Consider the following 24,117-nt stretch of genomic DNA (forward strand, 5'->3'; position numbering starts at 1 on the left):
GAAGAGCATCTAGGAAGACAAATTAGCAAGCAATTTAGAAAGCCCTAATAAGCACCCTCTTGATGGCCTAAAATATTTAAATAAAATGAAGGGAATAAGGTAATCAAGATGTTAAATTCTAAAACTATTCTTGGAGGTCACTCAGTACTTTCCCCACTCCCCCATCTACTCAGTTTCTCTTCTGTAGCAAAATAAACATGATATTCCAAACACTTCTGTATTATTTTCCTAAGGCTACCGTAACATATTACTACAGACTTGGATGGCTTAAAACTGAAACTTATTCTCTCACAATTCTAGAGGCTGTAAGTCTGAGATCAAGGTGTTGGCGGGGCCACACCCCCTCTGAAACTTGTATGGGAGAATCCTTCCTTGCCTCTTCTAGTTTCTGATGTTAGCTGGTAATCCTTGGCTTGTAGATGCATCACTTCAAGTTCTGCCTCCATTATTACATGGTTGTCTTCTCCCTATGTGCTTGTCTTTTCTTATAAACACACCAGTCATATTAGATTAAGGGCCCACCCCACTCCAGTATGAACTCACCTTAAGTAACTACATCTGCAATGACCCTACTTCCCTAGTTCTGAGATACTGGGGATTAGGAATTCAGCGTATCTTTTTTTTTTGGGGGGGGAGTGGGGGACAATTCAACCCATAACAACTTCTTATACTTGGAATTGAGTTTACATTGCCTGTTTTTCCCATGGCAACTTAAAATGATTTAAATGACTACCTCAAAGACACTAAATCTGAAAAAAATGTCTACCTGATTTTGACCTAATAAAAAACTTGACTGTATTTGACATACAACTACATTTTGTCTGCATCGTCTTTTTCATGAAAAGTCTTTCACATTATTTATTGAGGAACCATCATTTGACCACAGTTCCTCTTGGGAATTTAGAATCAGAATTCTTGTTCAGTCCAGTGACTCCCTTGAACTGAAATGTAAACCCAGGAACTATTGACTGTGGCCATCTCTTTACACTGTAGATCAAGGAAGAGGTCTACTGGCAGAGGCTGTAAAGCGGATACACACGCACCAAAGCCAAGAGCAGAAGTCTTGATCATATTTGATTCCCAGGCCCCAATTATTTCTGATCCCAGGAGTATTCCTATTCTTGGGGTAAGTCATCCTATATTCTTATAACCTTCTTCCAACTTAACATAGTTTGATTAGGTTTCAATATTTTAGAATTTTTTCTTTTCAGCATCACTTATAGCACAACTCTAGGTGTTTACTCATAGCATAATCTACATCCGTGCTAATACAGGAGCCACCAGCCCCTTGTGGCTACTCAAATTAACTAAAGTTAAATATGAAAAATTCGGTCGCATTAATCACATTCCAAATGCTCAGTAGCCACATGCGAGTAGTGGCTGCTGTACTGGACAGCAGACAGGACGTTTCCATCACTATGGACAGCCCCGTTCTTCATGAATGGCTCCCCCTGGAGTTATACAGGCACAATGAAGATGGAAGTCTACACAAAGTAACTATTCTCAAGCCCAGACATACAGTAGATATTGTTTATTGAACTTACATTTTATTTCCAACTAAGGCTATCAGTTTCCAAAATTTCAAGTGTCTTATAGTTTTCTGTTCCCTTCAGGAATATGAATTTTTAAGTGTTTTAGTGGAAAGTGTCTTGAATTGGGAGTTGATATCTGACCTCTTCGTCTCTACTGCCATGTGACAATAGTAGTTTCCTACTGCTGCTATAACAAACTTAGTGGTTTAAAACACAAAAGATTTATTGTCTTATAGTTTTGTAGGTGAGAAATCAGACACAGGTCTCAGTGGGCTAAAATCAAGGTGACAACAGGGTTGTGTTACTCTTTTGTCTTTTCCATTCCTTGGCTCTTGGCCCTCTTCCATCTTTGAAGGTAGCAATGGCCAGTTGAGTCTTTCTCACATCTCTTCTCTCTCACACACACTTGTGCATCCCTCTTCCACTTATAAGGACTCTTGCAATTACAATAGGCCTAGCCAGCTAATCCAGGATAATCTCCCCATCTCAATTCCAGCTGATTAGCAAACTTAATTCCATCTACAACCTTAATTCCCCTTTCCCATGTAACCTAACATGTACACAGATTCCAGGGAGTAGAACATGGTTATCTTTGGGGGTCCATTATTCTACTTACCACAGTGATGTTGGGCAAGTCACTCTTCACTGCTGGTTTTGCATCTGTAAAATTATGAGCTTGGTCTACATGACCCCTAAGGTCCTTTCAGCTCTATCACCTAGGACTCCAAATTGACAAAAGTTAACAGTTACTGCTATATCTGGTCTTTCACCGAATTTGGATTCAATAATTATTTCGAAATAATTTAACTCTTAATTTATATTCAGAAGTGACTTCCCAAGATATTGTCATGAATCTCCCACAATAAGTGTTGGCTAGAGCCCAAAACACACATAAAGCCAATTATAAGGCAATAAACCTTTCCACTTAACATGAGAATGGAGACACAAATAATACATTTTTAAATGTATGGTACACTAAGTGTTTAAATTACAAGTTAACGAAGTGGCATATAAATAAGTTTTAATTGATTCACAAGAAAGGGTTTTGATGAGGAATAAGTGAAGTGCATTTTAATTTGTGTCTCTTAACCTTTCCTCTCCTCCCTCCTTTTTGAAACAGTCAGGAGTTTGCTAATCACTGGATAAAAGTAATATTAACAGAAAAGGGATAACAAGCTTTGTGTTGACATAACCAGTCATCCAACTGATTCATTCAAATTCAAACCATTTAAATTCAAAGAAATGGTGTGAGAAGAAACTCTGATAACAGGATTCAATTTTACTTTCTGACTTAACCAAAATGACTCCTCTAGAAGAAATGAGTGTGCTCTTTTGTATTTTGAGTAATAAAGTAGTTCTATCACCCTGATACACTAAAGAATAAGTGTTTTGGTTAGAAATTAAAAGTTAATAGATGGAATAAATCCTTCAGCAGTGACTTTTTAATCTACCCTCCTTAAGTTTTCTTACCAATGGCCCTTAATTACCACTGACCCTGTTATCAGATGGTATCCTCCACACTGAAATACTTTTAACAATATATCTTAGAATCGACATTTTCTACACATTGTCACAATCTACACAATCTGAAGAATACAGATGTATTTTTATTTTTTCATTTAATGATGCAAAACACAAATGCTGACGACATATATTCACATATAACTTTTCTCTCACATTTACAACTCAACAGATTGGAACTGCTTTCATCGCTACATGTGGAGTACCTGTAATGAAGAGGGAAAAAAATTAAAACTATAGCATTAACCAGCAGAAATATTAAAATTAGACCATTCCGAATAATTCATCTTAGAGCATTAAGGAAAGTCTAGAAAATAAATCCACAAAGAATATCAACTCCTCATTTCAAGTTTAAAAAAAATAGGTGATATTAATGTTAAAAAAAAAAAAAAAGAGGGGGGGGCAAAAAATTTGGATAATCAAACCCTGAAGAGCTGGATTTGAGAGTTAAATATGGGAGAAAAAGTGTATATTAGTGATTACTTATTTAGAAATAAGTTATTTACTTTAATCAACCTGATCTATGAAAGTTGAGATTTTAAGTGTGATTTTTTTTATTTTACAAAAGTATTAACACAGAATTTCTTTAAAGGATTTTCAAAATTATGCCACATATGTACATATATATATACATACACATATGTATATATATATTCACTCTTTTAAATCACAGACCATAGAGTATGCTACCTTGTTCACAGCTATGTTTTACCAGGAATTGTTCAATTGGGTGTTAGTTGTACTAAGAATCACAATGAAATGGTCACTCAGTAAAAAATTTAACCATCTACTGCCCTTATACACTCATCTGTCCAACAAATATGAAACTCCTAGTTGGGTCAGGCACTGGCAAGTTGCTGAGTACATGATGATTAATAAAGGTCCTGTTGGAATTTACACTCAAGTGTGGGATATGACAAACAGATATTAAGAAATATATACACAAATAACTTATAAGTGCTATGAAGACACTGTGTATAGCCCTATTAGATTTAATAAAATAATATGATTTTGGTTTCACTCTTAAATATAATATTCTTTGAATAGAGGCAGAGCATGATGGTTAAAAATGATTATGCTAAGTGATGCTCAAGTCAAGGCATTAAAAATTCATAAATTTGTCACAGACAGGAATATAGGTGCTAAAAAGCATAAACCTAATTTAAAAAAACAACCAAAATACATTATTTAAAAAGAATTCAAATTAACTTGCATAATCTATTCATCCTATAAAATTGCATACTTACTGTATTAGTATTTAAAAAGTTTATTCCAACCCATTTCTTCTTTTATACTCTAAAACATCTTCATTATGTTGCTTGATAAGCTAGAAGGAGGTAACAATTAAAATTAGAAATGTAGTCTTCCTGGTAAATTAAAGAGGAGGCTAACTAATATTTATATTTTGCAAATGAATAAGGATTAAAACAAGTACAACTATTCTAGTTAGAAATAAAAGACTAAGAGATGCAAAAGTCCAAAAACTATGAAAAGTATAGGCTTGTTCATCACAATCTGACGTACTCAATTTGAGAAGGCAACCTTTAAAAGTTTAAATTCAACTTTTGCCAACTAAATGACTTCATTTAATGGGTAGTTAATGGAATGCCTTCCCACCGAAAGGCTAAGCAACACAACAAAGCAGGACTTGGTTATTAAATGGGGTCCAGGCTGGTTGGTATTATACTTCTAACCTTAGAAATTTGATACTGTGAGTGAATGAACAACCCCACGCCTAACTATATGAGTAATAATTGGATGTCACAGAGGACAGGCGCTTTCTTAGAACCACTGTCTGACATATGCAAGTGGAATAATGAGTGATGCAGGGTGACATTCGCTGTAATCAAAGATTTTAAATTTAATCAGAGCTCTCAGCAGTAATCAAGCTCCTTTTCAGGAAAACTTTAAATTAAAGAGTGTATGAAATTTCATTATAACATGATTAGGTTGTGACTTTCAACATCTCTTACTCCTTCCCATTTGAAAGAGCTGAACCACTTTAATGAGAGGGGGCAGTGGAGGAAGCCCCAAACCCTTTAGGTACAAAACAATTTTAAATATTAATGTAGCGCAGATACATTGAGAGTCAACTTTTAAAAAATTTATCTACAGGGAGGCAGTATTTCAGAGCAGTCTATAGTGTCGTTAGTGCTGAAATTAGGGAGAATAGGCTCAGCAAACTAATTTCTCCAAGGCTTTTCTGCATCTATTAAAGGTCAACAATAATAGTACCTACAACATAGTGCTGTTTAGAAGATTGAGTTTTTAGATATAAAGCATTTGGCATATTGCAAAGACAAAAAAAAAAAAAGGCTGCTACACACTAAGTACAGTATTCAACAATGTATTTACACAAACCAATGATTAAAATCTTATGTTTTTATGTTTCAGAAGTCTAATGGGATTTAATTTATGCAGCTTGTTCATTGATGGTTTGTCTCTATGTCATCTGAAAAAAGTGACTTCAATCAAACCCCAACCAGATTCCATCCTAAGAAATACAATAAAGGATGATATGTAGTAAAACTGTCATTCATAACAAAACCATGCTAAGTAACAATGAATGAGAGAAATTTCAGCTTCATCATATTTTCTCGATGCCGCTGAAATCTGAGTATTTTTAGTCCTTGGGATTTCCCTCACGGAGAAATATGTTATCAGCAATTATATAGCTATCCTACCGCATGGGAGATTTGCTCACAACATTCAACCTGACACTGAAGTTTCTCCTCCCCACGGTGCTGGGGTCCCACGACGTAAGGGAGTAAAGACTTACATAGGCCCACAAGAAGACGGAAGTGCCCAAGGTCAACCCAACTTTCAGCCAGTCAGGTTTGTCATGTAGCGGCTCCCGAACATAGAACTTCGACCGCGCTGACGCTGAAAGGGGACAGAGTCTGTAAATCTGTAACTTTCCGCCTTGTTGGAAAAATCATGCGTACTATCGCATTTATTTCTCCCTTCAACCCCCCTCCCCTCCCCCGCCCACATACGCACTCCTTAAACAGCCAAGGGAGCAGGTTCAGAGAGGTCAAGCCACTCGCCCCGGGCCACCGGCGGGGCCAGACCGGGCGCCCCCGCCCCCCAGACGCCTTCGCAGCCTCGTTTACTGGCTTTTGCCGACGCTCGGAGGACTCGGCAGTGGGCGGGGAGGAAGCGCCCGGGACAGGGTCTCCCCTCCGGCAAAGATGGGGGAGGAGGAACCCGAAGTCCGTTCGCACAGACCACGAGGGGTCCGGTGGCACTTGGAGGGGGTGGGTCGGCGGTGGGTGACTGGGGGCCGCGAGTCAGGGGTGGGGACGGGCGTGGGCTGCTCGTCACAGGCCGGCGAAGGTCACTGCAGGACGAGCCCGGGCCGCAGACAGCTCCTGCCCCTGCGAGCCGGGTTCACCCTGGGAAGGGCAGGCTGGGCGGTCGGGTCCGGTGGGCCTGCACGAGGGGGGACACTCACAGCGGTTCGGAAGCCTGGCCGGGGCCAGGAGCCTGCTGAAGGAGCGCAGCATCGCGGGCGGCGCCATCTTGCTGGGCCTGGCTCCGCCTCCCCAGCCGGATCTCTCCCGGGTCGGCGCCCGGCCGAGCGCCCCCTGGCGGGAGGAGGCGCGGGACGCGCCCGCTCCGCCGCGGGCTCCACCGAGACTTGAACTGAGAATCGCAGTTAGAGCCGGATACTCTAACTCCGCTGCGCTGTCTCCCGTCTGTAAAATGGGGTCAGGGAGGAAATGATTACGGGCGTGTGTGGTAGGGGTGGGGGGACGAGGTAGTTTATCCTCTTTTCTGCCCTCCGAGAGTCTATATCATACCCCTTCCCCAGGGACACTCGTCAAGAGATTTAGCAAAACCTACCGTCAGGAGCCAGAAAACTGAGCACGAAGTGTCGTGTTGAACAACAGAGAGCATGTGGATTGACTCCTGTGTTCCAGGCGCTGTGCAATAATGCAGCCTGTGGTTTACATGCATTGTCCCATTTCATCTTCACGACGATCGCCAGACAGGTCGCGACTATCATCTTCAACTTACAGAGAAGTTCAGAGAAGACAAGCTACTCATTCAAGGTGACGTATTATACTCTATGTGTGTAAGGCTCTCTTACAGTTCCTAAAGTCTGTTTACTCTCACTGTCATAGGAAAGCCTCACAACCTGTGAGGAAAACAGAATCCTCGCATTTTAAAATAAGTGCCCCTGACCAGCTCAGGATCACACAGTTGGGGGTACTGGGGTTCCAGGTTTAGTGATCCGCCTTAGCCCACCTGACAGGCTTGCACGGTCCCCTGAGGCCCTGAGCTGAAGGGCAGGGTTCAAAGTGCCAAGTTCAAAGCCCCATTCCTGCTCACACCTTTTTAGCTGCATGAATTTTAGGCAAATTACTTAACCTCTCTATGCCTCAGTTTTACATCTGTAACATAAAGCCTATGTATAGGGTCGTTGGGACACTGAGTTTGTAAGCACCTTGGTTTTGCCTGTTAAAAGCGCTGTAGTGATCAGTGGGTTTTTGTCTTTCACGGTTGAACCAGATTTTTGTGCATTCAGTTCTCAATTTGATCTGATGTGTAAAGACCTTGTAAAACTATGTATAGGTAAAAGAGATAATAAATTTTAATACTCTCATTCTTTAAACCTTATGCCATTTAGGTTTGTTTTAAAAGCAAAATAAATGTTAGCAAATCTCTTCCTTCTATATTTTCTTTAGCTATGTTGCTGAAAAAAATTTTAACCAAAAATAATTAACTAAAAAGTAGAATAATTGTATTATGCTTTTTGGTTCACTTTTATGTGTAATTGATGGCTACGTAGATTGCCAAGTTGTGAGTCACTTTGTAGTTTGTAACCTAGTTTGAGTCTCCTGGACTCATGCTCAAGTAAGCAAACCACTCAGCTAATATGCTGACTCAGTTGTTGGTTCTCAACTTCTTCTCTTCTTGTCCACTCAGCAACCTGTCAGTTGTATATCCTTTTTACACCATCCCTTGGAAGCTTGTCCTGACACAGCTTTTGCTAGCATCCAACAAGTTGGAACAGAAGCCTGAGTTAGAGTGTACAGAGCCAATAAGCAAATTGCCAGTTCCAGTACTGCTACTGGAAAAGGCTGTTTTGTTCTTTTGGCCCCTTTTGGCATCCTTTTGCTGGTGTATATTTTGGGGGAGTGATGAAGTATAGGCACATTTCTCACAGCTTGCTAGAGCTGATGAAACCCTACACTTGAAGTAGGCGGCCGTAGGTGAGACCACATCTTGAAAAGAATCTCAGCGAGGCAATTCCAGCCAGGAGCTAATAGCTATGATGTTTTGGTAGAAGTTGCTATATGACATTCATTTAAGTGTCTCCAGAATTTGAATGCTAAAACCTTATTTATGACCCAGGCAAAGGGAGAGGAGATTTGAATAGCAGCTAGGAAACCAGACTTTTTCGTCTCTGATTTTCCCGCTGGAAAACTTCTTACTCCACTCACACCTTCTAAGGAGGGTTCATGAAGAGCAAGAGTTGAAACAGTATAAAATGTAAAAGCACTACATACATGTTTATTTATTTATGATTCACAAGAATACTATACATCAAATTCAGGATCTGGAGAGGGATGGAGCACCTGATGTATCTGCAAGTTTTTATTTAAAAATCAGAAGTAGTCACAAAATGTTAACATTTGTTAAATCTGGGTGGCAAATACACAGATTTCTTTTCTGTCGTATTTCTATAAAATTTAAGTACTTAATAATTAAGGCATAAAAGTGTCAAAAGAGAACATCTTACATATGTGAAGATGGATAAATTTCACTCTACATATTCTTTTTGTAGAATTAAAGTTTGCAAGATAAATTATTTATTCATTTATTTACTTTTGGTTAATTTTTTGGGGGAAGAGGTATTTTGACAATAGTCACATGCAGATATTTGGGGTAAGGCGAATGAACTACCCACCACCACCATCACCATCTAGCCTTGGATATGCATAGCTCTCATTCACAGCATAAAGGGGATTTCCATCTGTCAAATAGTGGTGATCTATCAGAGTACATATTTTATTGTTGAGTTCAGGCTATCAAGTCACTGACTGTGTGGTCCAACTGTTATCTGTATCTGTAGGTTCATTTTAACTAGGATATGACTCAGATAAATGTTGACTCAGACTAGTATTCACTGAATCTTAAAAATTGGTATTTATTTGTTATCAGCTAAAAAGAATGTAACATTGCCAAAGTATATTGCTGGCTCATCTATTTAGGTGCTTAGCTTCTGGTGGAAACTGTTTGTTTCAAAAGACAATAAATTGTCTTTCCCCAACAGGAAAAAAGTATATTATTTACAGGATAAATTTAGAAAACCATAGCAAATAATATTGCTATAGGGACTTCTGGCTATGAAGCGATCCCTAACCCTAAACATAAACCTAACCCTAAAGCTAAACTGAACCCTAACTCAAAACCTAAACATAACTAAATCTTACCCTAATTCTAAAATTAGTCTAACTGTAACCCTAAACCAAACCCTAATCCTAAACCTAACCCTACTATAACCCTAAACCAACCCATACTACTTACCATAAATCTAACTTTAATCCTAAATATAATCCTAACCCTAACACTAAACCTAACCCTAACTCTGACCTTAAACCTAATCTTAAAGAAAACCCTAAACCTAAAGATTAACAACTGTTTTTGTGAATTCTAAGTTTGGCCTTAGTTTTATGTTTTTAAAAAGGTTAAGATAAAAAAAAACTGGCCATATTCCAAAACTCAAACATGGTTTCCTGTAGATACAGTTTTCTTAATGAAACTTTTGAAGAGAGATCACAGAAATTGAGAGATTCTAGGATTTGAAACTTTATGACCCTGGCAGAAGGAGAGGGCATTTGAAATAGCAGAAAACCCAAGCATTAGTCCCAGATTTTTCCACTGGGAGACATCTTACTTAACTCACACTTTCCAGAGAAGGTTAAGGAAGAGGAAACTGAAACCAGGAAAATATCCGGGTAAATAAATTTAAAAGAGCAATGGTACTGCACATATTATTTAATGATTCATGATGCAAAAAATGCTATGGATCAAATTCAGGATCTGGAGAGAGAGCATAAAAAATAATCAAGGGCCCCTGGCAAATGTGACTCAGTGGTTAGAGCATCTGCCAGCACAACAAAAGGTCACAGGTTTGATTCCCTGTCAAGGGTACTACCTGGGTTGCAGGTTCCCTGGTTCCCTGCCCCCCACCTCCCCGGGAGCGTGCCTGCAGGAGGCAACCAGTGGATGTGTCTTTCTCACGGATGTTTCTCTACATCTCTCTCTCCCTCCCCCTCCCTTCCTCCCACTCTCTTTGAAAAGCAATGGAAAAAAATATCCTCAGGCGAGGATTAAAAATAATAATCAAGGGTAAAAATGGCTCATATGATATGAAAAACTCTAGATTATCAATGGAATGCCACTTCAAAAACTTAGTTTGTGATTGTTAATGAAATGCCATATATTTGGAAGAGGCCCTAGTGGATATCTAGTCTGACCTTGCCTGCTGCAGTAGTTTTCTAGTATCCTTGTCAGATATTCTTAGGCTTTTAAGATCTGAGGATTTCTGGAGATGGGGAGTTCAACGTGTCACAATGTAACACACTAGCTTGAAGGGGAGTCAATGTCCCTAATTCCACTACCTCAAGGTGACTCAGACAGTCGTCAACACTGCATTTGTATGGCCTCAACCACGAAATAAAAACACACACTTGAACGTTCAGATGCTTCTTTGCAGTTCAAAGTAACACTTTGGATCTGACTGTCTTTACAGGCCCACCTTAAGGAATAAACTAAATCACCAGCACCGCAGCCAAATCCATTTAATTGCTCAAGCTCTTCCACGCTTTTTAGAGTCCATTAAGCTCCCTCCTCTCCATATCTGTTTACAAGTCCCCACTGGCGTGAAGCCTTCTTTTTCTCTCGCTACTTAGTTCAGCACTTTGTCCATAAGCACAGCGCTTCTCGATCACCTCCATTTTAGTACTTAAAGCTATGATCACTCTGGGAGAGTCGATCCAATGAATGGAAGGCCAGTCTAGCTGCAGGAAGGCTATTTTTAATGCAGAGGCGGTCGGGACCAGAGTTCATCCAGGTCCTCGCTCCCCAGCGCGGCGGAAACCCTCAGCATCCAAAAGGTGGGCGGGGCCTGCTCAGATGCTCTCAGCTGTTGCCTGACGGCCAGCCTCCAAGTTTCCCAGCAAGCCCCAGGACAGAGGAGGTGGGGAAAGGAGGTCATCGCGCCTGCGTGCTAGGATGTGTGACCCGGGTGGGAAAGCCCTTCGCGTCCGCCATTTTGGCTGCCTCTGTCGGTCTGTTCAGTTACCACGTGAACCGCCGACGGAGACCCGTGGTGGGTGGGGGGAGGCGGCGGCAGCGTTAAGTGAGAAAGGAAAAAAGACAACGAGGGGGAAGGGGGTGTCGGGGCTGGGCGACGCGGTGACACCCGAAGCCTGGTCGCAGCAGTGGATCGGGGCAATCAAGGCTGAATCAGCCAGGGAACGGCGGCGGCGGTCGGACAAACACACTGACGGAGCCGGGCGGTGGCGGGAGCAGCGGGAGGAGCCGGAACGATGCCGGCCGTGAGCCTCCCGCCCAAGGAGAACGCTCTCTTCAAGCGGATCTTGGTAAGTATGAAGCTACGGGCAAGCAGTGGCAAAGATTCAGCCGGTACACGGGCCTGTCACCCGTAACCTCGGCCCGACGGGCACCGCGCCACCCTCGCCCGGGACCCCGCCTTCATACTTCTAGCCTGGCCGAATGAACTCTCTCGTCCCCTCCTTTTGGTTCCCACTGCGGCCGGTGCGCTGGGGACCTGAGGCTTCCTCCTCCCGTCTCTTCGCTTCAGAGGCCGTGGTCCCGGACTAGGCCTTGTTCTGCCAGCTTCTAGTTTGCCGGTTTTCATATCCCTCACCGAGCGAAGGGAGGAGAGGCTCGGCCTTTAGGAGGGAAGCCGGCAATACGGGCTGGAGTCACGGCGCGGGTTGTGCGGGAACCCTGCGGGCAGATCGGGATGGTACCCTTCGAAGGAACAGGTGGTGCGGCTGCGGCACAGCTCATTCATTGCCGGAGCGCGGCTCGCTCCATCGTCTGTCCCTCCCTCTTCTCTTGGGATTCACCTGTCCCCGCCCGGCCCGGAGTCACTGAGTGACCTGAGAGGAGGGAAGGGAAGGAGTTTCGAAGAGAAAAGGAAGCTTTTCTTAACGACTACCCCCTTATAGTCAGTTGCATATTCGAGTCTTCAGCTTCTCGGCCCCTCTTTTTTTCCTCCTTTCTAGAGTAGGGAAGGAACATTTATTTCTTAGTTTCTGAGCGGGAAACAGCCGCACCCCGTCACTCTCCTCGGGAGGTGGAGCGCATTGCATGGGGGCGGCCGGGTAGGAAGTGAAAAGTTAAGAGCTTTTAGTTGCGGCGTCCTAGACAAGGATTTTCTTATAAAGTAGCATTAACACCGATGGAAAAATTTAGCAGCAGAGAAAATATAAGAACTTTTGAGATGAATCCTTTGACACTAACTCAAACTCACTTATTCCCTACATTTCGATGTGTGCAGTATACCTTTTTTTTTTTTTAGTACCTTAAGTGTAATGATGTTTGAAGGGACTGTTTACATTGTAAAATATGTTTTGTCGCCTTGGCACTATAACACATTGTAGCACATTTTCTGTTTGGCATTTAGTGTGTGGGTTGCCCCTTTCATGCAAACATTTCTTTGTGAAAGGATTAACTGTATTTGCCAAACCAAAGACTTTTAACGTTTTGGGGAGGCGTGTATCAAAGTGTTAGCCTTTTTTCTTGCAATTTAAATTTATTTCAGTTGTTTGAAAAGTAGAACAACTCTAGGGATTCAGTGTTTCTAGAAATAAGAAAGAGTAATCCATGTTGAACTAACTTAGATTTTGCAAAAATATTCATTCATATGATCTACAGATTTAGTCGATTCATGTTGAAAAACATCAAAGTTACATTCAGTACCATGTAACTCCTAGTTTCCATGAAATTCTTGTTGCCATTTTGTTTTGTTTTAAGATGAGTTGGTGGGACTATAGTATAGTTTTGCTAGAACAATTTATTTATTTTTAAACCTTTTAAAAGATTAATTGGTGTGTATTTTAGATGAGCAGTTTGTCTTTAATCTTCCCCAATTCCTTATTTTGAAATAATTCAAGCTGAAAAGTTGAGAAGAAAGTACAAGGAACACCCACAAACCCTTTACCTAGATTTAATATTTAATATTTTACTAGATTTGCTTTCTCTCCCCCCATACATAGAAAAGAGTTAAAAGTAAGTTGCAGACATAATACTTCATTCCTAAATGCTTCAGCAAGCATCTCCTAAGAATAAGACCATTGTTCTATAAAACCATAATACCATTATCAATCGTTCCCTGATGTTGTCTAATAACCAGTTCATATTCAGTTTCTCCCAATTGGTAGGGTAGTACTTTTTAAAAAATCAAACTTTTAAATTTTAAGATAACTATAGGGTCACATGTAGTTTTAACAAATAATATGTTGAGATGCTTTGTATCCATTACCTAATTTCCCCAATGCTAATCCTTGTAAAACTGTAGTTCAGTATCATAACATTGGTACAATCTACCAGTCTTATTCAGATTTTTCCATTTTACTTGTAATAATTTGTGCATTTAGTTCTATGCAATCTTGTGTAGATTATATAACTATCACAACAGTCGATATATAGAATAGTCCATTAGAACCACACCCACCTCCCTTCCATCCTCTCTACCTCCCAGACTTGGGCAACCACTACTAATTTGTTCTCTCTTTCTATAGTTTTGTCATTTCAAGAATGTTTACTAAAAGTACATGACTCTTTAGGGTTGACCTTTTTTATGCAACATAATTCCCTTGAGATTCATCCAAGTTGTTGGGTGTATCAGTAGTTTGTTCCTTGTTATTGCTGACTAGAATTCTGTGATATGGATGTACCACAATTTATTTCATAGAATAACAATTTTTGATTAAGCATCAGAAACAATTTTTTTGGTGGTGATGGTGGAGCGAAACATTTAAGTTCAGTGCTAACGTCAAGTGCAAAAGGATTTATTGGAATAAGGTGCATGCAGAAGAAAAGTGAAAATAACTGAAAGAAAAGGGGATGTGATGTTCTTATCCTCTTACATTGGAATGAAGAAAATATTACTTACCAAAAGTATAGTTAGTTAGTATTTGGTTTTTCAAAATTGCTTCTGCTCCCTCAGCTGTTATAGCAGTTAGCTCTTTTGACTGTAAGCCTTTTCCCCCCAGTCTGATAAAGGAAAAGTTGGACATAGTCTAATGCCTGGTAATCAAATGGTGCTAGCTTGGTAACTTACATCATTTCAGCGGCATTCAATTTTTGAGCTGCTGCTTTGTTAGTTGTACCATACTTATTTGTAGTAAACTGTGTAGAAAATGAAATTAGTTTGTGTTTTTAAAAATTTGACACTTCAATTTCAAAATAATGAAGTCAGTTTTTGCTTTAATTTTTCAAAGGAAACCTGGTATACACATCAGTTTGCAAAAAATTTCAGTTTCTGTATTGGATTTGCCTGGTTTGTTCTACTCTACTTGATATCTAAAATTTAATTTTGTTATGTATTTGGCCCATTCCCCTCCCCCCGACAGTACTGTTTTCTGACTATAAAACATTGTCATAAATTGGTCAAAATTTCTGCAAAATGTGTCTTGTATATAATTTGTCTAGCAAAAGGGTGGGGTATGAGTTTAAAGTAATATATATTGTGTAGGAGTTTTATTTTAAAGAAGAGATATTTGTTTTTGCCATAAGTGGTTTTTGTGTTTTTTGTTGTTTTAATTATACACTATTTTAACTGTGAAAAATTAAGTCATTAAAAAATTATGGCTTTGCCTACTCTTGATGTTATTGGTTTAGCTAAATAGTTTGAGAGACGTTACCAATTTTTCACCGCTTTCTTAGGATACAGGTGAAGGGTAGGAGAAGTGAGGTTGTTAGGGTAGAACAAAATCTATACCTTTGTAGATTTTAGCCCACTTGGAAAAGTTGGACATACCCTATTGCCTTGCAGTCAGGTGTTGCTAGGTTGGTGACTGCTGCCTCTTTCTTTTCTCTTCTCTCTTTAGAGCTGTAAGAAAAACATCTAAGTTAGGAGTACTTAAAATATTGTACATCACTAATCTATTTTTGGAATTTTGCCTGAATGATTTATGTTGTTAGTTAAAAGTCTAAAGGACAGAATTTTCCTTCCTAGAAAAGTGGTAAGAGAAGTTAGCATAGCATGGGGATAATGTTTGTGATTTATTGAAAAGTTACAATTTGTACTACAGAATACAACTTTCTGTGGTAATGGAAATGTTCTATATCTGTTCTGTCCAATATGATAGCCATTAGCCCCATGTGGCTATTGTACACTTGGAATATGGTTAGTGGGATTGAGGAACTGAATTTTTAATTTTAATTGATTTAAACTCAAATAGCTACATGTGGAGGGTTATCATTTTGGACAGTTAAAAGACAGTTTCCACAGAGACAGACACGGTGCCCTGTTCGATTGGAGGGCTAAAGAGCCACTGGCCTACTGGCCTTAACTGAAGGGATCTCTTTGCTTAGTGTGCATTCTTATTTTAATAATTCTGTTTCTGAGAATGCAGTTCTTTCAGAACATTGATTCAAATATATCTTCCTTGTTCATAAAAGTGTTTTTGGACATAAAAAACTAGGTCATATAAGGGATCATATGCAAAGGACTGTTTGTTCAGAATTTTCTCTTCCAGATACCTGCATGGCTCATTTCTTCTCTTTTCTTTTAGACTTCTGCTCAGATGTCATCTAAATGTTATATAGAGGCCTTCCTTGACCAGGAGATGTCCTCCTCAATCAACCTTCTTATTTTCTTCCTTGCTTTCTTTTTTCCTTCATATCACTTATCACCATCTGACAAGTTATTTATCACATGTCTTGCACAATTAAAATGTAGGTTTTATGAAGATAGAGACTTTGTTCTGTTAATTGTTGTACCCCATTCGTTAGAATAAAGTACCATAATAGATATTTAAGGAATATTTGTTACATGAAATGAGTGTTAAACCAGTCACTACAGGGCAAGAAAGAAAGAGCTTTGGATTGTGTGCTTGCATACAGATTTTTGTAGAAGGGAGTTAAGCGGGGCCTTGGTTTGGTAGAGTACATTACTATATGAGGTAATTGTAGGCTATCAAGCAGAACCTGTATTACCTGGTAAGAACTTGAATGTTTCATTTATGAATGAATCATAGTATTAGTTTGTTTACATGGCCTTTCTCCCATCACAAGAGCATAATAAGAGGAAATTTGATTTTTTTAAATTGTTTTAGCATTGGAAGAAAAATGGCATCTGGATTAAATGATGTGAGGAGTTTGCTGAATCAGATAGTAAGGCTCAGTCATCTGTAGTTTCATAAAGCTCTACAACTAATTCTGACACAAAGTCAGGGGTAAGGACCTCTGTATATGCTATTATGAATATAAAATGTTAGAGGGGGAAATTTTTTTAGTTTAGAGTCCCTTTGTGAGTCATTTTCAGAATATTAAAAAAACAAGTTGAATTCTTGGAATTTGGAAACGTATGCTGGAAGCTGGGGTGTCAGAGCAAGCCATTTAACCATCAGTGAGCCTAGCCAACCATCAGTGTTCACGTCTAAATACATATAACTTTGCTCTCTATTTATAGGCAATAGCCATATTGAAAGGAGAACAACTTCAGATTCTTAGCGAAAATTGTTTTGAGAAGAATGTCATTTGCCAATGCTGATGGCAAGAAGAGCAAGTGAAGAGGTTTAAAAGAGTTACAGTTCTTAGTATAAAAATTAGGGTATGGAGGGGAGGGAATTTTATCCTGTGATTGTATTCTTAACTTTTGGGAATTTCCCTGGTATATCCGCACTTATTTTATGATGCATGCTGTACAAACCTGTATTTAAGTTGTAACTTAAAAAAAATCAAACTAGTTTAACTTGTTGCATATGGGTTTTCCCTTTTAGGTAAGCTATGAATTATATTGTTCACTACTTAATTTGGAATTAAAATAATTCCTTGAATTATTAATTTAATAAAACCAATCTTTTTTGTCTATTTAAAAGTAAAATAAAAATTGTACTGTAGAAATAAATGAATGAGAAGTTAATGTTTTTGTTACCTGATATGCTCTATTTCACTGAGATTTTTTTGGTTAATAAAATAGGAACACATTTTCAGTTGATACAATTTGAAATTTCTACTAAAACCTAAGGGGGAAATTATAATCATACATTTTTAATTGAATTTATTAGGGTAACATTGGTTAATAAAATTATGTAGGTTTCAGGTGTATAATTCTGTAATATGTCATCTGTATATTGTATTGTGTGTTCACCATCCCATGTCATTTATCCCCCCATTATTTTCTTCTACCTACCTTTCCCCCCCATTTCACTCTGATCATCACAATACTGTTGTTTATGAGGTGGGGTTTTTGTTTTTGTTTTTTGCTTACTCTCTTCACCTTTCTCACCAAGCCTCTCAGCCCCTACCGCCCTTCTGACAACTGTCAGTGTTCTCTGTATGTTTCTATTTTGTTTGTTCGTTGGATTCCACATATAAGTGAAATAATATGGTACTTGTCTTTTCCTGACTTGCTCATTTCACTTAGCGTAATATTCTCCAGGTCTATCCATGCAGTCCCAAATGGTAAGATTTCCTTTTTTATGTCCGAGTAGTACTCTGTTGTGCAAATGTACCACAACTTTTTTATCCACTTGTCTACTGATGGTCACTTGGGCTGCTTCCAAATCTTGGCTATTGCAGATAATGCTGCAGTGAACATAGGATTGCATATATTCTTTCAAATGAATTTTTCGTGTTTTTTTTTATATATTCCCAGAAGTGGAATTAGTGGGTCATAAGGCAGTTAGTTCCTTTTTAATTTTTTTAAAATATATCTTTATTGATTTCAGAGAGAGGAAGGAAGAGGGAGAGAGAGAGAGAAACATCAAAGATGAGAGAGTCATTGACTGGCTGCCTCCTGCACCCTCGAGCCCGCAACCCGGGCATGTGCCCTGACTGGGAATCCAACCGTGATCTCCTGGATCCTAGACTGACGCTCAACTGCTTAGCCACGCCAGGCCGGGCTCCTTTTTAATTTTTTGAGGTAACCTCATACTGTTTTCCACAGTGGCTGCACCAGTCTGCATTTCCACCAACAGTGCATGAGGGTTCCCTTTTCTCCACATCCTTGCCAACACTTGTTTGTTGATTTATTAATGTTAGCCATTCTGATAGGTGTGAGATGATATCTCATTGTGGTTTTAATTTTCATTTTCTGATGATATTATGTTGAGCATTTTTATTTTATTTTTTTAAAATCTTTACCTGAGGATATTTTCTCTATTGCTTTTCAGAGAGAGTGGAAGGGGGATAGAGAGAAAGGGAGGGAGGGAGGGAGGGAGGAACATCCATGTGAGAGAGACACATGGATCTGCTGCCTCCCACATGTGCCTCCACTGGTGGGGCCAGGGATGGAACCTGCAACCCAGGTACGTGCCCTTTGCTGGAATTGAATTCAGGACCCTTAAGTCCCTGGGCAACATTGAGCATCTTTTCATATGTCTATTGGCCATCTGTATGTCCTCTTTGGAGAAGTGTCTATTCAGTTCCTTTGCCCATTTTTCATTTGGATTGTTTGTTTTTTTGGTGTTAAATTGTTTGAGTTCTTTATAATTTTTGGATAGTAACCCCTTATCAGATGTATCATTGATGAATATGTTCTCATAGTCAGTGGGTTATCTTTTTGTTTTGTTGATTTTTTTTTTGCTGTGCAAAAACTTTTTAGTTTGATGTAGTCCCATTTGTTTATTTTTTCTTTTGTTTCCCTTCCCCGATGAGATGTATCAGAAAAAATATTGCTATGAGAAATGTCCAATATTTTAATGCCTGTGTTTTCTTATAGGACTTCTATGGTTTTGAGTCTAACGTTTAAGTCTAATAATCCATATTGAGTTTATTCTTGTGTGTAGTGTAAGAAGGTGGTCTAGTTTTGTTTTTTTTTAATTTAAAATTATATTTATTGATTTTGAGAGAGACATGTATTTGTTGTTTCTCTTTTTTATGCATTCATTGGTTCCTTCCTGTATGTGCCCTAACCAGAGACCAAACCTACAACCTTGGTGTATTGGGATGATGCTTTAACCAACTGAGCTACTCAGCCAGGGCTTTTTTTTTTTTTTTTTTATCCTCACCTGAGGATATTTTTTCCATTGATTTTTTTTTGAGAGAGTGGAAAGGAGGGAGGGCGGTGGAGAAAGAGACAGAGAGAGAGAGAGAAGAGGAGAGGAGAGGAGAGGAGGGAGAGAGAAAGAAACATTGATGTGATAGAAACACATCAATTGGTTGCTTCCTGCACCCACCCGTACTGGGGCTGGGGATCGAACCTGCAACCCAGGCATGTGCTCTTGACAGGGAATCAAACCCATGACCCTTGAGTGCCAGTGCTCTATCCACACTGGCCAGGGGTTTCATTTTTTTTGCACATATCCGTTCATTTTCCCCAACACCATTTATTGAATAGATTGTCTTTATCCCAGTGTATGTCCTTGCCTCCTTTGTCAAATATTAATTGATCACAAAGGTGTGGGTTTATTCTTTTTCTCTTCTGTTTATTCTGTGCTTTCTGTTCTGTTCCATTTATCTATATGTCTGTTTTTAGCCAGTACCATGCTGTTTTGATTACTGTGGCCTTGTCATATAGTTTGATATCAGGTGGCATGTCTCCTTCAACCTTGTTCTTTTTTCTCAAGATTACTCTGGCTATTTGGGTTCCTTTGTGGTTCCACATAAGTTTTTGGAATATTTGTTCTAGTTCTATATAATACGCCATTGGTATCTTGATAGGAATTGTGTTGAATCTTTGAGTAGTATGGACATTTTAATGATGTTAATTCTTCCAGTTCATGAACATGGTATGTGCTTCCACTTGTTTGTATCTTCTTCAGTTCCTTTTTAGTGTCTTCTTTCTGAGTACAGGTCTTTCACATCCTTGGTTGAATTTATTTCTAGGTTTGTTTGTGTGTTTTTTGGATGTAGTTGTAAATTTAGTTTCCCTTTCTGATAATTCATTATTGGTGTATAAGAATGCAACTAATTTCTGAATATTTATTTTGTATCCTTTTACTTTACTGAATTCATTTATCAGGTCTAGTAGTTTTTTGGTGGAATCTTTTTGATTCTCTGTATACAGTATTATGGCATCTGCTTGTAAGCTTATTTTGAAGCTAGTGATATTTTTAATCTTAAAGATTCCATTTGATTTTTTATAGAGGAGATTATTTAAACATTTCTGTGTTTTATCTGTAAGAGTTGTTTTATTTGGTTGTGCATAAAAGGGGAAATGAAAGTTTGTTTTTAAAAATATAGACCTAGAAAAAAAACCCTTAGGGGTCTGTTGTTTGCTTCCACATGTGGTGGTTGTTCCAATTAAAAACATATTTTCTTCTTATGATAATGGCTTCCATTAATATGGTACTTTTTATTTTTCAGAGAGTTCTCATGGAGATTACAAGATCACCTTTGATTATCAGTGCTTGGGAACTGAGACAGAATCTTAAAGAAAGGGGAAATGAAGCAAACTGGCATTTATTGAAAAACTCTTTTGAGCCAGGCTTTATGCTAGACCTTTTTTACACATTATAAACTTTGCATCATTCTTTTGAGGAAATTATTAAAAATATAGCCAATACTTATGATTACATTGTTGAAAGTATATTTCTAAGTGCTTTATATACACTCAGTAAGTTGTACTATATTAAGACGTATGGGTTCCTAAAAGTTACTGTGCTATGCAAAATCATGCAATAAAAACCACCGGCCTTGTGGGCACGACACTTAAAAACTTCATTACTGAAATTAAAAACAAAGATAAGAACCTAATATAAATAATAGCACAGTTTTACATATGGTAAGTCTTTAACAAAGACATAAATACTACAGTGTAAATACTGCACTTTACCTGGAAAAGACCTGAAGTTTGCTTATGGCAGTAGGTGTCAGGAGAATTACAGCATGTGAGCTATTGTACGAAGTGATAGAAGGAGTTACCTGAAATATGGGGGAAAGTAACAACCAGATGTGGATGGGTGTGGCTTATACTGCACAAGGTGATCTGAGGTAGCTAGGAGATATTTGAGGTGCTGTCGGTGTCTGCTATGCATGCCTATTTGGTTTGTTTCAGCTGGGTGCAGTTCCTGGGTTCACCTAGTATTTCTGGTAGACAAAATCCCACAGAAGCAAACATGAAATTTGAAATTTATTATGCTCAAAATGTTCCCTAATCAGTTGTGTTGGGGCAAATATGTGTTTTCAAAACAAGCATTATAGCAGACTGACTGTAGATTATCTAACTTAGTGAAGTAGACGTCACACAGTCTGTGTTTGGACTAATGCCTCCTTCACTCTGAAGTGTGTCTAGTTACTAAGCCAGAACTTCATCTAGTACCTGAGGTAGTGTCACATTCTTTGCCATCTTAGTTGCCCCTGCCACTAAGGAGACTTAAACTTCTTTCAACACTTTCTTTGTTAGAAGAAGCTTTGTACTCAGAGTTTCAAAAGTTTCAGGCTAATTCATTCTAAGCATTTTTTGTGAGGAGACTAATATTTTAAAAATAAGGAAATAAAATGTTACACATTTCTTTAGTTTGTGTTTTGGAACAGTTTTGCTGCTCAGAGTCGTCTCCTGGCGTGGAAAAAACAATAGGAAAATTCTGGCTTTGCTTTCCTTTATCTCTTACCCTTTTTAAGAGTCAGTTTGTAAACATGAATAAAAAGAAAATACTTTTCTAACCTACCTCACTGGTCAGGTAGTGAGATTTGTATGAAAGTGCCTGACAAATAGTAAAGCATGTGTATTGGTACTTGCTCTATTGTAAGTGTAGTCTAAAGAACTTTGCCTTTTCATTGACTTGATCGTATCTTTGTTTTCTTGCCCTTACCATGTATCTTATATTGTTTGATATATATATATATTTATATATTTGTATTTTTGGTATTTTGGAAGGTTTATATTTTTGTTCTAGTCATTTACCTTTATTTATATTTATGCCATTAAAAAATTCCCTTAAGTCCTCTTTTTTTTAAATTTAGGCTTCTACTATTAGATATGGCAGCTTTAAATTTAAATCTATTGAACTCATTTTTCTTATGTGTGAGGCAGTTAAGAGCTTATTCTACTTTTTTCCCTCTTTTCTTTTGACTTCTAAAAGTTATAAAAATAACTTTTTGTGTGAGAGCATGTTATTTTATGTGCCATTCTTCCACCCGCATCAATACCTATGTTTTAGATTTAGTTCTATAATTAAGTATAGTTAATATTCACCTACAGACCTTTTGCTGAAGTTTTCCCAATCTGTTGGTTGGATGAAGCTTATTGTCTAGTAGACCTTCCTCAGCAATGCTTGTGAAAATCTCTTAAGTTCTTACATGTTATAACATTTCTTATAGCCTTGATATTTGAAGGACAGCTTGGCTGGATAGAAAATCCTTGACTCACATCCTTTTTTTTTTAAATCTTCACCCAAGGATATTTGTTTAATGGGTTTTTTTAAAGAGATGAGAAAAAAAACATCGACGTGAGAGAGAAATATTGATTGGTTGCCTCCTGCACATGTCCTAACTGGGGATCGAACCCACAATCTAGGTATGTGCCCTGACCGGGAATCAAACTTGCAACCTTTTTGGTGTACGGGATGATGCTCCAACCAACTGAGCTACCTCGCCAGGGCCTCACATCTTTTTAAGTTTCTTGAAGCTATTGCCTTACTGTTGTCTTGCTTATATGTTGCTTATGCCAACCTGCTTCGAGCCTCTCCCCTCTCCCCTCCCTCCTCTCCCCTCTCTCTTCCCCCCTCTCCCCTTTCTCCTCCCTCCTCTCCCCTCTCCCTTTTCCCCTTTCTCTGTAGATGACTTCGTCTTTCTTTTTGGATGTTTAAACGGTTTTCCTTCACCTATAAAATTGAATTGTTTTACAAAATGTGTCTCTGTTGATTACTCTGGATAAATTTTCCTTGGAATGTGGTTTCAGAATGTAGATTGATTTTTTTGGTTTTTTTAATTAAAATTTTCTTTTTAATTGCAGTTTACATTCAGTATTATTTTGTATTAGCTTCAGGTGTACAATATAGTGGTTAGACAATCATATACTTACAAAGTGTTTCCATTGATACTTCCAGCACCCAGTTGGCACCGTACATAGTTGACTTATTATTATATATGATAGTTGACATATTATTGACTATATTCCCTATGCTGTACTTTACATCTCCATGACTGTTTTCTAACTATCAATCTGTACTTCTCAATCCCTTCACCTTTTTCACCCAGTCTTCCAACACCTCTCGCTTCTGGCAACCTTCAGTCTGATCTCTAAATCTATGAGTCTGTTTCTGTTTTGTTTGTTTATATTGTTCTTTAGATTCCACATACAAATGAAATTATGTGTTATTTTTCTTTCTCTGACTGACTTATTTCACTTAGTATAATATGCTCTAGATTGATGTTTTCTTTTTAAGAATTATAGTTTTTTGTTTTTGTTTTTTTATATATCTTTATTGATTTCAGAGAGAGGAAAGGAGGGGGAGAGAAAGAAATAGAAACATCAATGATGAGAGAGTCATTGATCGGCTGCAGCCCGCAACCCGGGCATGTGCCCTGACCGGGAACCGAACCTCGATTGCCTGGATCCTAGGTTGATGCTCAACCGCTGAGCCATGCCCGGCCGGGCTCAAGAATTATAGTTTTGAGTATTGGTTCTGTTTCATTCGTCAGTGCTCTTTGCCTATTGGGTCGTCTTTGCCTTTTATATCTGTTTTCCTTCAATTCTTTTTTATTTTTTATTTGAGAAGCATTCCTTTTTTCTATCTCTTGAAATTATATTAGTTGTAATATAGTCATTATTCCCAAGATGATTTTGTGTTTTTCGTGTTTCTTGAGTTCAGCCTATTCCTGTTTTATATCTTACTATGTTCACTTTGTTTTAAATTTTGAATATCTGATTTGAGGTGTTCTTTTATGTCTGAATTTGGTATTT

The 24,117-nt window shown here is 38.5% G+C and overlaps 2 protein-coding genes across 3 annotated transcripts in view; one reads left to right on the forward strand and one right to left on the reverse strand.

Moving 5' to 3' along the window:
* Positions 1–2,184: 2,184 nt before the first annotated feature.
* On the reverse strand, positions 2,185–6,582 carry NDUFC1 (NADH:ubiquinone oxidoreductase subunit C1). Its single transcript, XM_016210194.2, has 4 exons — positions 6,508–6,582; positions 5,833–5,936; positions 4,301–4,380; positions 2,185–3,259 (listed from the first exon to the last, which is right to left on the reverse strand). Exons 1-3 carry the CDS (start codon positions 6,572–6,574, stop codon positions 4,321–4,323), a joined length of 231 nt encoding a protein of 76 aa, XP_016065680.1. The 5' UTR covers positions 6,575–6,582; the 3' UTR covers positions 2,185–3,259; positions 4,301–4,320.
* A 4,974-nt stretch (positions 6,583–11,556) lies between these two features.
* The window catches only part of NAA15 (N-alpha-acetyltransferase 15, NatA auxiliary subunit), a 72,550-nt gene continuing 59,989 nt past the window's right edge, over positions 11,557–24,117 (forward strand). Inside the window, exon 1 of one of the 2 annotated variants that reach the window (XM_016210190.2) lies at positions 11,557–11,671. In XM_016210190.2, coding sequence (XP_016065676.1) covers positions 11,618–11,671 — 54 coding nt within the window. In that variant the 5' untranslated portion in view covers positions 11,557–11,617. The remainder of the gene's footprint in view (positions 11,672–24,117) is intronic. The other variant, XM_016210189.2, reaches the window with a different exon arrangement.

Source organism: Miniopterus natalensis, chromosome 4 (assembly GCF_054644295.1).
Source record: "Miniopterus natalensis isolate mMinNat1 chromosome 4, mMinNat1.hap1, whole genome shotgun sequence".
In the NCBI taxonomy this organism is placed as follows: Eukaryota; Metazoa; Chordata; class Mammalia; order Chiroptera; family Miniopteridae; genus Miniopterus; species Miniopterus natalensis.